Here is a 13,594-nt window from a genome sequence, read left to right on the forward strand (position 1 = left end):
ATTATTCAGTATTAATCATCAGAGAAAAAGTCTTCTTCTTCTTCTACTTCTTGGAGATCTTTCGATCTGTTTAATTCTGAAGCTGCCTCTGGTTAGTTTCCTGGGAGGTAGATTGCCAACTATCCCTCCATCTTTTAGGTGGTCTTCCTGGAGGTCTTGTAGCGGGCAGGTTATTTTCTATGGCAATTTTTTGGAGTCTATTCTCATCCATTCGTCTTACATGACTGTACTACATCCTTGAACATTCCTTACGTGCAACAGAGCACTGTGGTACATCATAAATATTATTATTGGAGTTCTTATAGTTTTAACCGTAAGCCAGCAGAATCGCTCCCGTTAAGGTTGGTTTGGTGGTGAAAAATTATTAGGGTGGTAACAAATTAGTGAAAAATGGGTGAACAAATATTACGTTGGTTAAATTGGATTCGGCTTATTTGTCCCCGCTAGCTTAAGGGTCCTCTTTACGACACTCACTTGAAGTATTTCAATCCGAAAACCGTGCTGCTTATTAGACCGCAACTTGGAATCAGTAACATTTTAAACAACTTATTATAAAACGAAGCACCGCTAAGAGAAAAATTATTTTAAAAACAATAGGTTATAACTTTCAATACGAAACTCGCAATGATGTAATAGGGATATCATGTAACAAGAGAATCCCCGAATTGCAAAGGTTCACTTTAATGACATCTGGATGTAAATAGTTAATATTTAATTATAATAGTTAATAATAGAAATTTTTGGATGGAATACAAACCGCACAACGTTAAAATCGCTTAATCCTACATAAAAATATATAAATCCTACATAAAACCAAATCAAATTTTGAAGTTAAGTAGATATCAGCAATACAATAGTAGTTGAACACTATTTTTTAAAGTTTGCAAATTTAATTAGTAGGTAACTAAATGACACAGCTAATCAATTATAAAATAAAGTAATTAGATTTAGTTTTGTTCTAGTTCTGACTCTTATTTAAAATAAAACCTTCATGACGTCAACAGCGACTACGCCCAGTATAATAAAAAGTCACTGAGGTTAATGGTTTGCTTTAATGTCTTGGAATATATTATCCACGTCGATTGTAAATATTGCTGCAATTTTTCAATAAATATCAACAAAGACTAGTGCAACGTCGAGGTATTGTTCACATTTTCATCATGTTAATTGCAGAGTATTTCACGGATAAAAATATTTTTATAACAGGGGGCACAGGATTTATGGGAAAAGTGTTGATAGAAAAAATTTTAAGATCGTGTCCGGCTGTAGGAGATATTTATATTTTAATCAGAGAGAAGAAAGGAAAATCGATAGAGGAGCGTATAGAGTTGATACAAAATTTGCCGGTAAGCATTTTTTTATTCCTTCTATTAGTCCAGTCAGTGTGGCATTTTCCCTTTAAATTTTTTTTACCTACACCGATTTATCTGAAATTTTCACACCTGGTAGCAAATTACTTTAGCACCATTTATACATAACACCATATCTTTGACCGTGGAGAGAAAGAACATAAGTCATTTTGCCTAGTTTTGCAGTAGTAGCGATTTAAAATTCGCCGGGTTCCTCTAAATCCGTTTTATAGCCCACCATTACGTATTACTTACTTTATTTAGTTTTATTTGTTGTTTTTATAATTATTTATGTAAATGTCTTATTCTTCCTCTTCTTCCTATGCCGTCCCCATTAACGGAGGTGGGCGACCACATTTCTAAAAGTTTCTTTCTCTTTTGCAACGTGAAATAATTCGTCTACAGTCATGTTTGTCCAGTCTCGAATATTTCGTAGCCATGATTTTCTATTTCTACCTATTCCCTTTTTGCCATCGACTCTACCCTGCATGATGACCTGCAGAAGACTATATTTATCATTCCTCAGTATGTGTCCAAGGTATGCAGTCTTGCGTACTTTTATTGTTCTCAATAATTTTTTGTTTCGACTCATCACCTCAGCACTGATAATTCGGGCGAGTCTCTTTATATTACCGTCATCTAAGGCTTTTAACAGTTCAACTGGAATTTGATCAGGACCCGGTGTTTTTCTTTGTTTACATTCTGTAGGGCATTCTTTACTTCTGAGGATAAAATTTGTAGGTATTGTTCTTCTTCACCTATACCTTGTTTATTTTCCCTCTCGTCATGGAACAGATAGATTATATATTGTTCCCACACTTCCTTTATTTTGCTCTCTTCAGTAAGTATTCCTTTATTATTATCTCTTATTATGAGTGCCCTTTATTGTCTGGTGTTGCCTGTAAGTTCTTTCATTTTTTTATGTAAGTTTGAGGTGTCATGTTTGTTGCTGAGTTCTTCCAGTTAATGGCATTCCTTGGTTATCCATTCCTCCTAAGCCTTTATGATTTTATTCTTGATGGATTTATATTTATTTTCATCTTTATTTTTGTATTTTCTTTTTTCAGTTCAACATTTCAGCTCAACTATTTCGGTGTCATCCAGTCTTTTTTAGTGGTTTTTTCTTCTTCGCCTAGGACCTCTTTTCCCGCTTTTAGTATGGTTTTTTTCATATCTGCCCATTCCAGGCTTCCTTAATTTATTTATCTCTGCGTTTAGTTGCTGTTGGCAGTTGTCGTCTTTTAGGTTTTTGATGTTTATTTTGGTGGTTTTAACTTTCCTCTCCGGTTTTCTGAGTTTAATGTTGGCGTTTGCTAGTAATAGATTATGGTCCGTATCTGCATCTGCGCTTGAATAGGTTTTTGCACTTTGTACTCCATTACGAAACCTTTTGTTAGTGGTTATAAAATCTAATTGGTTTCTGATTATATTGTTGGTGTTATCTTTTGAAGAAGTCCACGTGTATAATCTTCGTGAGGGTAGGTCGTAGTATGTATTTGTTATGACTAATTCTTTCTCCTGGCAGTACTGGACTAGTCTATCACCTCTTTCGTTTCTTTTACCTAACCCAAAATTTCCTACTATATTTCCAGTTTTTCCTCGACCGACTTTAGCATTAAAGTCGCCCAGAATTATTTTTACCTCCTGCTTCTTTATGTTTTTTGTTAACAGCTCTAAGTCTGCGTAGAATTTTCCGACCTCAGCATCATTGCTATCAGATGTTGGAGCATACACTTGGATTAGATTTATGTTTAGAGGTTTGACTTTCAGCTGAAGTAGCATCATACGTTGGTTAAAGAAAATGAAATTTGTCACAAACTGTTTTAAATTATTGTTGATAATAATACCAACACCATGGCTGTGTTGTCCGGTGCTTTTGCTTGAGTAGAAAATAGTATTATTATCCTTGGTGTAGTGTCTTATACTAATATAAAACATTCTCTAAATTTTCCATAACCAATGAAATAAAAAATATGTCAAAAATGAAATTCGTGACTTATGTCATTTGATCCCAAGTGTGTCCATGACTTATGTGTTATTGTACTTACAGAAACTCGTAATGAAAATAATATTATTAAACAAAGTATTTTTTATTTTTTATAAAAAAGAAAGTTTGATAAAAAAACAAACCTAAAAAAAAAGAATGAAACACTTAAACCTAACTATTTAATCAACATGTTCGTCGATACCTGGATAGTCCAGCAACGCTGTTTCGCTCCATGGAAGATTTTCATAGATGGTTTTCCATGAAAAGTGGTAGGGATTAATGAAAGCAAATCAAGAAGATTCTTCTTTTTTTCTTTATTTATTGGAACATCCCCCTTATATTTCAACGGGAGAACTAAATTTCCCAACCCATTTCGTCTATTAAAAGAAATTTCCTTAAACGGCTTCTCTGCATTTAAGGATTTTTTGAAAAATATTTTCCCATTATCCCCTTTTCTATAATTTAGCCATTTCACGTGATATCAGCGCAAAGGTTCTCCTTGATCGTCTTTTTTTTCTAGACACCAATGTTCCCTTTAACAGAGAAGCAAAATCGAAAAAATCCTTACTGGCCATCTCCACTACTTCAAATTTTGAACTTACTGATCTGACCAGCTTGTACCAATCATGAGGAAGAAAAATTTCTATATGCGACCTTTTCTCTTTTTTTCGTCATAGTGTGCTACATCTACCTCCATGTGGGTATGCCCAGGTACCATAAACTTACGATCCACTACTTGCACGTTTACATCTGACCTCTGTAATATTGACATAATCATGGACGAAATATGTGTATTTATATTTTGCCCTCCACATGTATCTGAATAAAGCATAATATGGGTAACTTCAGTAGGTAATTCCAGAAATACTTTATACAAGCATGATCCAACCTCATTGGCCATTCGTTTTGCAATACATTTGTGCCACATAAAATGTTTTAATTTTCCATTTTCATCCATCACAGTGAGGTTTAATGTCCATAGCAAAGCAAAAGTAAAACATTTCATTTCTTTGTTCTTTTTTCCTTTTCTTTTTTTATTGCTGCATATTTTTTTTCTGTTCCATTTTCATTATTTACAAGAATCAGTAGATTGACAAAAAACCATACTTTCATTCGTTACATTCAGAGCCCTAACCAACTTAAAGTGAATATTTATAACAAACAATGGGTTATATAATATAGGAGCCTTTCATAGCGACCTTATTACAACACAAAACAGGAAACGGCTAGAAGGTAAATATGTAACATAAGAATGAACAGAGGGAACAAAGCTAGATTTAAACATTCACATTACACATTCCATCCTAAATTTTTCTTTTAATCCTTTTTAAGTATTCCCAAAAAATTTGGTTAAGCCTAATATTATGACGAGAGATATATAAAATAGAAGGTTGACACCTTTTGCTTTGAGGAAAAGGTATTTGTGTTTTTATCAGATTTTCTAATAGATACTTAATAGCAACATCATTATATATACACCCGAACATCCAATGATTGACATCGTCAGTGTTATTATTACAATCGCAAAGTTCTGTTTCACTTAAAAGAAATCTATGAAGATAGGCTTTCACAGTAGCATGATTAACAAGGCATCTAACAAACATTAAATATACTCTTCTATTGGAATGACTCCTTGCAGCAAAAGGCGCAGTAGGTAAACCAGGGTGAATTTTTGTAATAAGGTTGTTTTAATTAAAATAATCTGCTTTGATGTTACCCGAGATACCAGTATGTCCCTTTACCCAAATGAAATAGACTGAATTACCTCTTTTAAGTAGCTTTATTTGATTTTCTACAATTTTAGCGATAATACTGTTTTTGTATAAATGCTTACGCGAATTATCTAAAGCAAACAACTCTGATTTTTAATTCGACAGGATTACTATTTGTTGATCAGACATTTTCTTCTCAATAGTCCATTCCAGAACTTGATATATTGCAGTTCAGTTTCTTAAATATGAACTTGATATATTCAGTAGAACAGTTCTGCGGAATAAATGGAACATTGTTGGTTTAATTTAAACATAATATGTTCTTGATTGTTTTGGATATATACCGCACAACCAACTCCCAAAATGGATTTTGACCCTGTGAAAATCCTATATGGCTTATTAAATTTGACAAGTTGGTTCTGAAGTTGAATGGCGTTGTTATCATCAAAAGTAGGGAAAGATAAATAAATTCTAAAATGAGTTTTTTAAAATCAAACTCGATGTATCTAAAGTAATAGTTTTATGACCATAAGTACCTACTTATATAATTACTATTATAGCTACAATAAGTTATGTACATACTTGGATTTCCGGAGCCCCAATTTAAATCTTTTATTTCCTTTTACCTGACTGTCCGTTGTTGGCAGGTCAAATTACAATAATTTTTTAGAAAAAACTAAAGGCACATTTTGTTTGGAGTGGTTGTGAAGAGGGTCCGTTGTTCGTAGGTGTCTTCCTATTTACCTATATAAGGAATGTTTGGTTTTACTTTACGATGGAAAGAACTTATAATATTACTCTAACTACTCAAAAAAAAACGAGAAGTATAAGTTCTTAACACTATTTTAATCAGAATTGCATTAAAGATATATTTTCTACAATTCATTTTATTTTTGTAGGCTCCAAAAGTATAGTCGGTTTAGAATGCGTATTTTAAAAAAAAATCATATTTAAATTTTTTCTTTTTTAATTATTTAAAAATTTATATTTTTTAGCTAAAATTATAAAATGTACGTAAAATGGTTATATACAAAATATAGCTTTTTTCTCAACAGAAATTCTGATTTTTTGTTTTTGTCGTAGCTCAAAAAATAACCTGTAATCAATTCGTCTCTTTACTATTTAAACAGAACGTATTCTAAAATAGTTTCTTGTACTTGGTCTTGTAGCTTTAGAAATTGCCTTTAAAATATTTTTCTAATGAACACTGTAGCTTGAAAATTAACACAGTTAGTTTAAAAAACCAATTGCATTTATCGAGAAAAAATTGAGCACGTAAAAAATTTGTATTTTGGAGCATTACCTTTTCCGAAATTTCTGAAGTGGAAATCGAAACGTCAAATAAACTTAATTTTAAAGTAAAATTGTGGCATATTCCCAACAAAAATAGTAAATTACATTAAGATGCCACAAGAAAATAGCTTCAGAACAATATATCACATAAAATCTTGGAAATTTAATAAAACCATAAAAGTAATGTTATAGTTTTGTGTCGTATTTGCTTTAATATTCAAATCCAGTCTTTCTTCTGATTCGTGGCTGAAATTTAGGTTTTATAATTTTATTTTTTTATATAAACGTTAACTTCTATGTCAATACGTCATAATAATTTTGATATAGTTCTGAAGCAATGGTTTTTAAGACCTTATATTAATATATTTCTAAATCATCGTTCGAAATGTCAAAATAAACCTATTAAAAAAAACCTATTTTAAAATAAATTATGATTTATTTCCAGTAAAAATAGTTAATTTTACTTTTGATAATAGCTTGATAAACTGTGATTATAATGTTTCTAATTTGGTAAGAAAATTAGAATTTATTATAAATTGTGACAGTTTGCAGAAAATACTAATGTTCGGATCATTTCCAATCAACCAATCTATTTAGCAACCAATTAATAAAAAAAAAAGAAATTTTAATATTTTTTGTACGAAAACTTATAATTTTATTTTTTTTAGCTCTTTCAATTACTTAAAAAAACGAATCCAGATGCGTTTAAAAAGATGATACCGATAAGGGGAGATGTTACAGAAATAGATTTAGGTAAATTTATACTAGAATTTTAAAACTATATTCTCTTATATATATATATATATATATATATATAAATCTTACCATCATTGCTGCATCATTTTATTATAGGTATGTTTGTGCGTCCACTCGAAAAATTGAAATATATCTAAATTTTAAACTGTTGTTGACTATCTTGCAACAATGGCTACTTCGGTGTCAACTCAGTTTTCTATATACTTTAAGAATAAAGAAGATGATTTTTACTTTCACTAAGATAGCAGTTTTGCATCCACATATTTTGCCATCGTTGGAACGTCCCAATATACCATATTATAGCACGCCGACATTTCTGTGTCCGCAACGGGTATTTTTGTTCATAGGAAAGCTGTTCCTGCATCCGCAACGTTGCCATTATCAAATACCTCGGTTCAGTTTATTATTCATTTTGATGTGATCCTAAATACTATTTGTACTCTGTTAGAAAATATGTCTGCGTAGAATATGCCAACTTATATTTTCAAGGTTGTCTGCTAGATAATGAGTAGCATCATTTTGTAAATGAAGGAAAGTACAGTACTCCATAATGACAAAACGAAAAGAAATCGTAAATCAAGAAAAACTGATATAGTGTTATTCATGATAATTATTGACTCACAGGAATATCACTAATTTAAAATGAGAATTAAAGATATTAAAGAAAGAATTAAAGAAAAAGAAAAACTGAAAAAAAATATTCTACTAAATAAAACCTAATATGTCAGAAAGTGATAGTTTTGAATATTAGGTTAATCAAAATATGCAGCAAATACTAACGCACTATACAGAATGTCCCTAATTTTCTAAGCAGATTTCAGTATTGCATGATATAATAATATTTTAATAATGGTGTCAAAACTAATGAATTTATTATAAAAATTCCAAAATACTCATATTTCTCAAATAAGATATAATGTAAATTATGTTGCATCGGAAAACCTTTTTAATACAACTTATTAACAATTATCAGTGTTGCAACTTTTGAAATAAAAGTAGAGTATCAAAAATAAAAAGTGAGAGAATAAAAACGTTCCTGTTTACCTAGAAAAGTTTCGGACCAAAGTTATTTGCTACATTCAGAACTGAATTGTTTATAAATTACATTTTTTTTTATTATTAATTAGTTTTGAAGTAATGATGCTGTTTCAAAAACATATTTTTCCACTATTTGTAACATTAAAAAATATCTTAAATATAATATATTAGGCATAATTAATCTTATAACTTTTATTATATATTTATTTTAAATTTGAAATTTTTTAGATTTGAAAAAATCGTATAATACGAAAAAACATTTAATTTCCTTTTTTGGATGATAGAAAATGGTGCTTGTAATGGCATTGACATTTTTTAAACAACAAATCCCATTTTTTGTAACAAAATTCGAAAAAGCATATTATTTATATACCCAGACCAATATTAAATATAAATCATACAGTATAATTTTTGAGAAAAATGCAGTTGAAAGTTTTTTCGTTCTAATGATTACTTCAAAGTAGGTGAATATCTCAAAAAACATTATAAGTAGCAAACAGTTGTAACTGTGGTGATTATTTTTTTAAACAATTTTTGATAAGACCAAAAATTTAAAAATCGTTTCGGTATATTACGATTATTTCAAAATTGATTCAGATGAGACTGAATATTATTAATTAAAGATTAAGCTCTGAAACTCTGAAGATTGTTAACAATAGTAAACTAATACAAAATACATGATATTGAATAAAATACACTGAAAACAAAAAATAACTTCGAATGTGCTATAAGCACAGAAGTAAGAATAAATCGTAAACTAGCGGCAGGCATTAATGTATCTCGTGATTGTCAGCCCAGTGTAAAATTGCATCACAAATTAACTCAACCGGTAAATGTTTCGTATAAAAACTTTAATTTGGAGTCATGTTTTATTGCCAAAAATATTTGTATTTCTGGATTTAAGTTCTTTACACTCTCTTTTTTTTATGGTGTCTTGTTTCTTATGTGATCTGTAAAGATTTTTTTTGCAATTTCTTTTTGGTCTAAAGTCCATGGCACAAGAGTATGACTTTTTTTGTTGATAGTAGGGACATTTTTAGGTTCGACTTAAACTAACTCACTAGCATCTAATTCGGCATCACTTGTTTCGTCATAACTTATCCTCCGTGTTTAAGTTGATTTCATCTGCCTTTATATCACCCTGCTTCTCCTTTTTCCATTAGCATTAAGAGCTTGAAAATTTTTGCCATTTTATATACGTCATCGGGCAATCTATACACCTGTTTATGTACGCCATTAATGTGATCCATAAAAGTTGTTAGTTGTTCGATATCATTCGGCGACATGTTGAAGATTTGGGTGGCTAAATGTTTGCATAATCTCGTCGATGTAATGGTACCAGGATTTTTTACTCCACTCATTTTGACATGTTTCCTTAACTTTATAACCGGTCATCGGATTATTTGTACCGATTTTCGGGAACAAATATATATTTGAATCACCAACAAAGTTTTTTCTTCAATTTGTCAAAACACCTGTGTGTTCTTGTAGGCCAATGCTGAAGAGCACCGGAACACCCCTTCCTCGTTTGTCACGAATCACAACTCTTTTGAATTTAGTTGGCAATGTTTTTCAGTATGTGTTATGGCTTCTGAAAACTCTTCATATGTTTGATGAGTACTTCTTTCAGAATAAACGTGAAGTGGCATGCGCTCCATTTCGCAAAAATCGTTAACTTGTTCCATTTCTTAATATTTAAATCTGCAGTAGCAACGGTTGATATCTCAAACTTCCAAGCATCCTTCTGTAACTGCTTAAAAGTTTTAAAATTTGACGATGCTTTGGCTGTTGTCAACGTGGAAATATGATATTTTCGTTTCAGAATAAGCAATATGGCGATATCACAGCATTGTTTTAAAGAAGTTTGAATGTTCATTGTAATGTAGGATAAACAAAAACTTTCCTGACTGCATCATATTTTGCTACTTTTTTAGTAGCGTCAACAAATAAATCGAACTATACTGGCTGAAGTGCATCATATAAATTTTTGATTATTGGTTGTAAAGTGTGTATTTCTATCAACGATTTAGTAAGCTCTCTCATTTTTCTCTGTGAGTTTTTAAATAGCGAGCTCGGAATTTACAAATCAATAAATCTTTCTTTGCCACTAAAGAAACTTTCCTTAACTGAGGATCTACTAATAAATATTTAACAAATACGCACAAAAATACATCGAAAAACACTAGCGTAATGCGTAGTAGACACTTTTTTTTTATTTTGTGGGGCTGTGCTATTATCACTGCATCAGTAGTAATCGTGAATGTACACCAACCTATCATTTTATTCTTCAGAGATGTTCCTTTAGTGATTTCATGATTTAGTATGGACCATTCATCTTTTAGCAGATTTAAAATTCTCTTCTTGATATGTTCAGTTTTCAGCCTATAGATTAATTGATACTGCATAAAGCAAACTCAATAAAACAATCTTTGTGTTAAATTAAGTAACGTAAATAAATCCATTTAAACTTGTGCATTCGTGTTTAAATTAAATATAAATAATTGTATAAAAATACACATTTTAGAAGTATTTAATTTTGTTCCGAAGGGATTGTTTAACTATCGTATTTTGTTCAATTCTCTACTCATAAAATAAAAGCTAACTTCTAACACCTATCTATTAAAATGTTAAAAAATCTGATGTTGACCCGTCATATACCTGACATCGCTTCAAGGTGGGTGGGTTATGCGACTTTCATCATCAGGTTTATCATGCACAAAAAGATATTAGTATCTAGTTTTTGAAAAACGTCTAAAAATATGTCCCTGTATTTAAATTTATCTCTAATTAACTACCCTGAATTTGAATTTGTTCTTTTACAATATCGAAAGGTTTTTCGAATAAAAGTTGTTCGCAAGGCCAGCCCCAGCCGTGCACATGTCGGAAATATACATTCTTGAAAAATCACAAAAAACAAAAGTACGAGAGTAAAGTACCACAACTTCTAGATGAATGTTGCTGTAAACATTTTCAAATGATGCATTTTAGTAAAAAGCTTAAATATGAAATTTCATCAAAGTAATATCGTAAAAATAATATATTTACAACTTAAACTCTATTACCTACATGTTACTGTTATTCCAATGCAAAACATCTATATATTTGATGGTATTTCAGACGGTTAGCAATGTTGCCAAATTGAAATGACGCAGAATAATCGAGAGAATGAAAATAATATACACCAATGAATTATACTCCATTGTTTCATGCGCCTCCTGAAGGAGATATCGTGAACTAATATATACACAAATATTTCATGCTAACACCATTGTTACGTCACTTAAAATCCTTAATATATTTGTTGCTATAACTCAGAACTATATGCAAGTTTGTCACATCCCTTGTTTGGATTACGAGTGTCTTCTGATGTCAGTTAGAAGAAATTGGTTACGACCATTTTTGAAATATAAGCGATTGTAATACTGCGTCCGTATATTGACGCAACAATGCGGCGGATGCAGCATTACATGCAAAAACATAAATGTAAGGACGCATCAATGTCTGGAGGATCTATATATATATATATATATATATATATATATATATATATATATATATATATATATATATATATATATATATATATATATATATATATATATGTATATATATATATTTATATATATATATGTATATATATATATATTTATATATATATATATATATATATATATATATATATGTATATATATATATGTATATATATATATTTATATATATATATATATATTTATATATATGTATACATATATATATATATATATATATATATATATATATATATATATATTTATATATATATTAATATATATATATATATATATATATATACATACCAAAAGTAAGTTAACCATTTTGTATATTAATAAACGCAAATATAACTGGAGTAAAAAAATCGTTTATTGTTTATTGTAAATACTTAGGTACAAAAAAGTGCATGCTTTACATTTTATGTTCAAAAAGTAAACCACATTCATCAATACATTTTTGGCAACGCTTATACACAGTGAAACAAGTATTTCTACAGAATTCCAAGTTGGCACGGAGAAATAATGACTTAGGCTTGCGCTTGTTGACTTAAGCTCAGTCAGTACTATGTCGTTTCACGCATTGTTTCAATTGAGACACCGATATTTTTAAGCTGCTGATAAAATCCGACACGATTTACATACCTACTAATCAAATTAAATTGGATTCGTCAAATAAACGCATGCAACCGTGCAGATGGCGGTCACTTCGAACATTTATTGTAATAATAATTTTTTATGTAAGTTAAAAGAGTATGCAAACTTTAATTATTAGATATTTCATAAAAACAAATATGCTTTTTCTCTATTACTGTTATCAGTATCTATACATAATATTATGTATATTGATTGATAATTCAGGGTAGCTGATTCACTGTAATTAACGTAGTATAACAAGGAGCACAACGTTACCGGCTGTATTACATTTTCTGTTTACAATAATCAAATGGATTAAAATTAATATTTTTGTTTTGAAAACGGTTGACTTTACAACAAAAAATATTATGAGACTTTTTTGTTTTAAATGGTGCACTCAGCCCATACTTTTAAGGAATGTAGTATTTTCCGGGACACCTTGTGTAGTTTCGTTGCACACCAGCTTAAGGAAATCGACGACTTTACGTGCTCTCCGAACACGGTGACGGCTGGTTATCATTCTAGTATAGTAAATGAAAAATCTACTTTAACTGGATCTTAATATTAAATCTTTATAATAATAAACAAATAATTAATTTCAGATCTGTTGAGGCCTGGTCCTAAATCAAACTTTCATTTTGGTTTCGATATTATATAAAATTATAAAGATTTTTTTTGTCGTTAAATTTGTGGTTAGTTCCCATTAAAGATAGTATATAATATTAAAATGTCACAAGAAAATAGCTTCAGAATGGTATTACATATTTTCTTTCGATTTTTCTCCTATTTTATTAAATAATTCGCGAAATTCCGCATGTCGCCATCAGTGCTTTGGACAAGTTACGAATACCAAGTTTTATTAATTAATTATTTAAAGATGGTTTAAAACACGGTTTAAAACACGTAATGTATATTATATATGATAATAAAGATTTTCTAGGCCTACCATTTTTTTACCAAAACAATTTTTATTTGCCATGAATATTCCGTATACAAAAATGTTAAAAACTTGCGGATTTCCTGAACATCTATAAGCAGTTCTACAGAGTATTCTTTACACGTGTTGTTTGTTTTGTACGCGGTTGGTAAATGAAAGCAGTAGGCAAGACGACGAGATAGGTACATATACAAGTCATTTTTTTCTCATTGATAAAATCATTGAGGACGATTTAAAGAACTTAAAATTTAGCAGCGATTCTTAGACAGACGAGATACTTGTAGGATCAAGGTCAAGCAATTTAGGTACAGTGGAATTGCATACTTACTTACTCCGTGACGTTACAACACTTTGTTATA

At 30.1% G+C, this 13,594-nt stretch overlaps 1 protein-coding gene across 1 annotated transcript in view; it reads left to right on the forward strand.

Annotated features, from left to right (window-relative positions):
• The first annotated feature begins 1,051 nt into the window (after positions 1-1,051).
• The window catches only part of LOC140448065 (fatty acyl-CoA reductase 1-like), a 41,816-nt gene continuing 29,273 nt past the window's right edge, over positions 1,052-13,594 (forward strand). Inside the window, exons 1-2 of the mRNA XM_072541117.1 lie at positions 1,052-1,346; positions 7,010-7,094. Of these exons, the coding sequence (XP_072397218.1) occupies positions 1,161-1,346; positions 7,010-7,094 (271 nt within the window). The 5' untranslated portion in view covers positions 1,052-1,160. The remainder of the gene's footprint in view (positions 1,347-7,009; positions 7,095-13,594) is intronic.

The sequence above is a fragment of the Diabrotica undecimpunctata genome, chromosome 8 (genome assembly GCF_040954645.1).
Source record: "Diabrotica undecimpunctata isolate CICGRU chromosome 8, icDiaUnde3, whole genome shotgun sequence".
Lineage (NCBI taxonomy): Eukaryota > Metazoa > Arthropoda > Insecta > Coleoptera > Chrysomelidae > Diabrotica > Diabrotica undecimpunctata.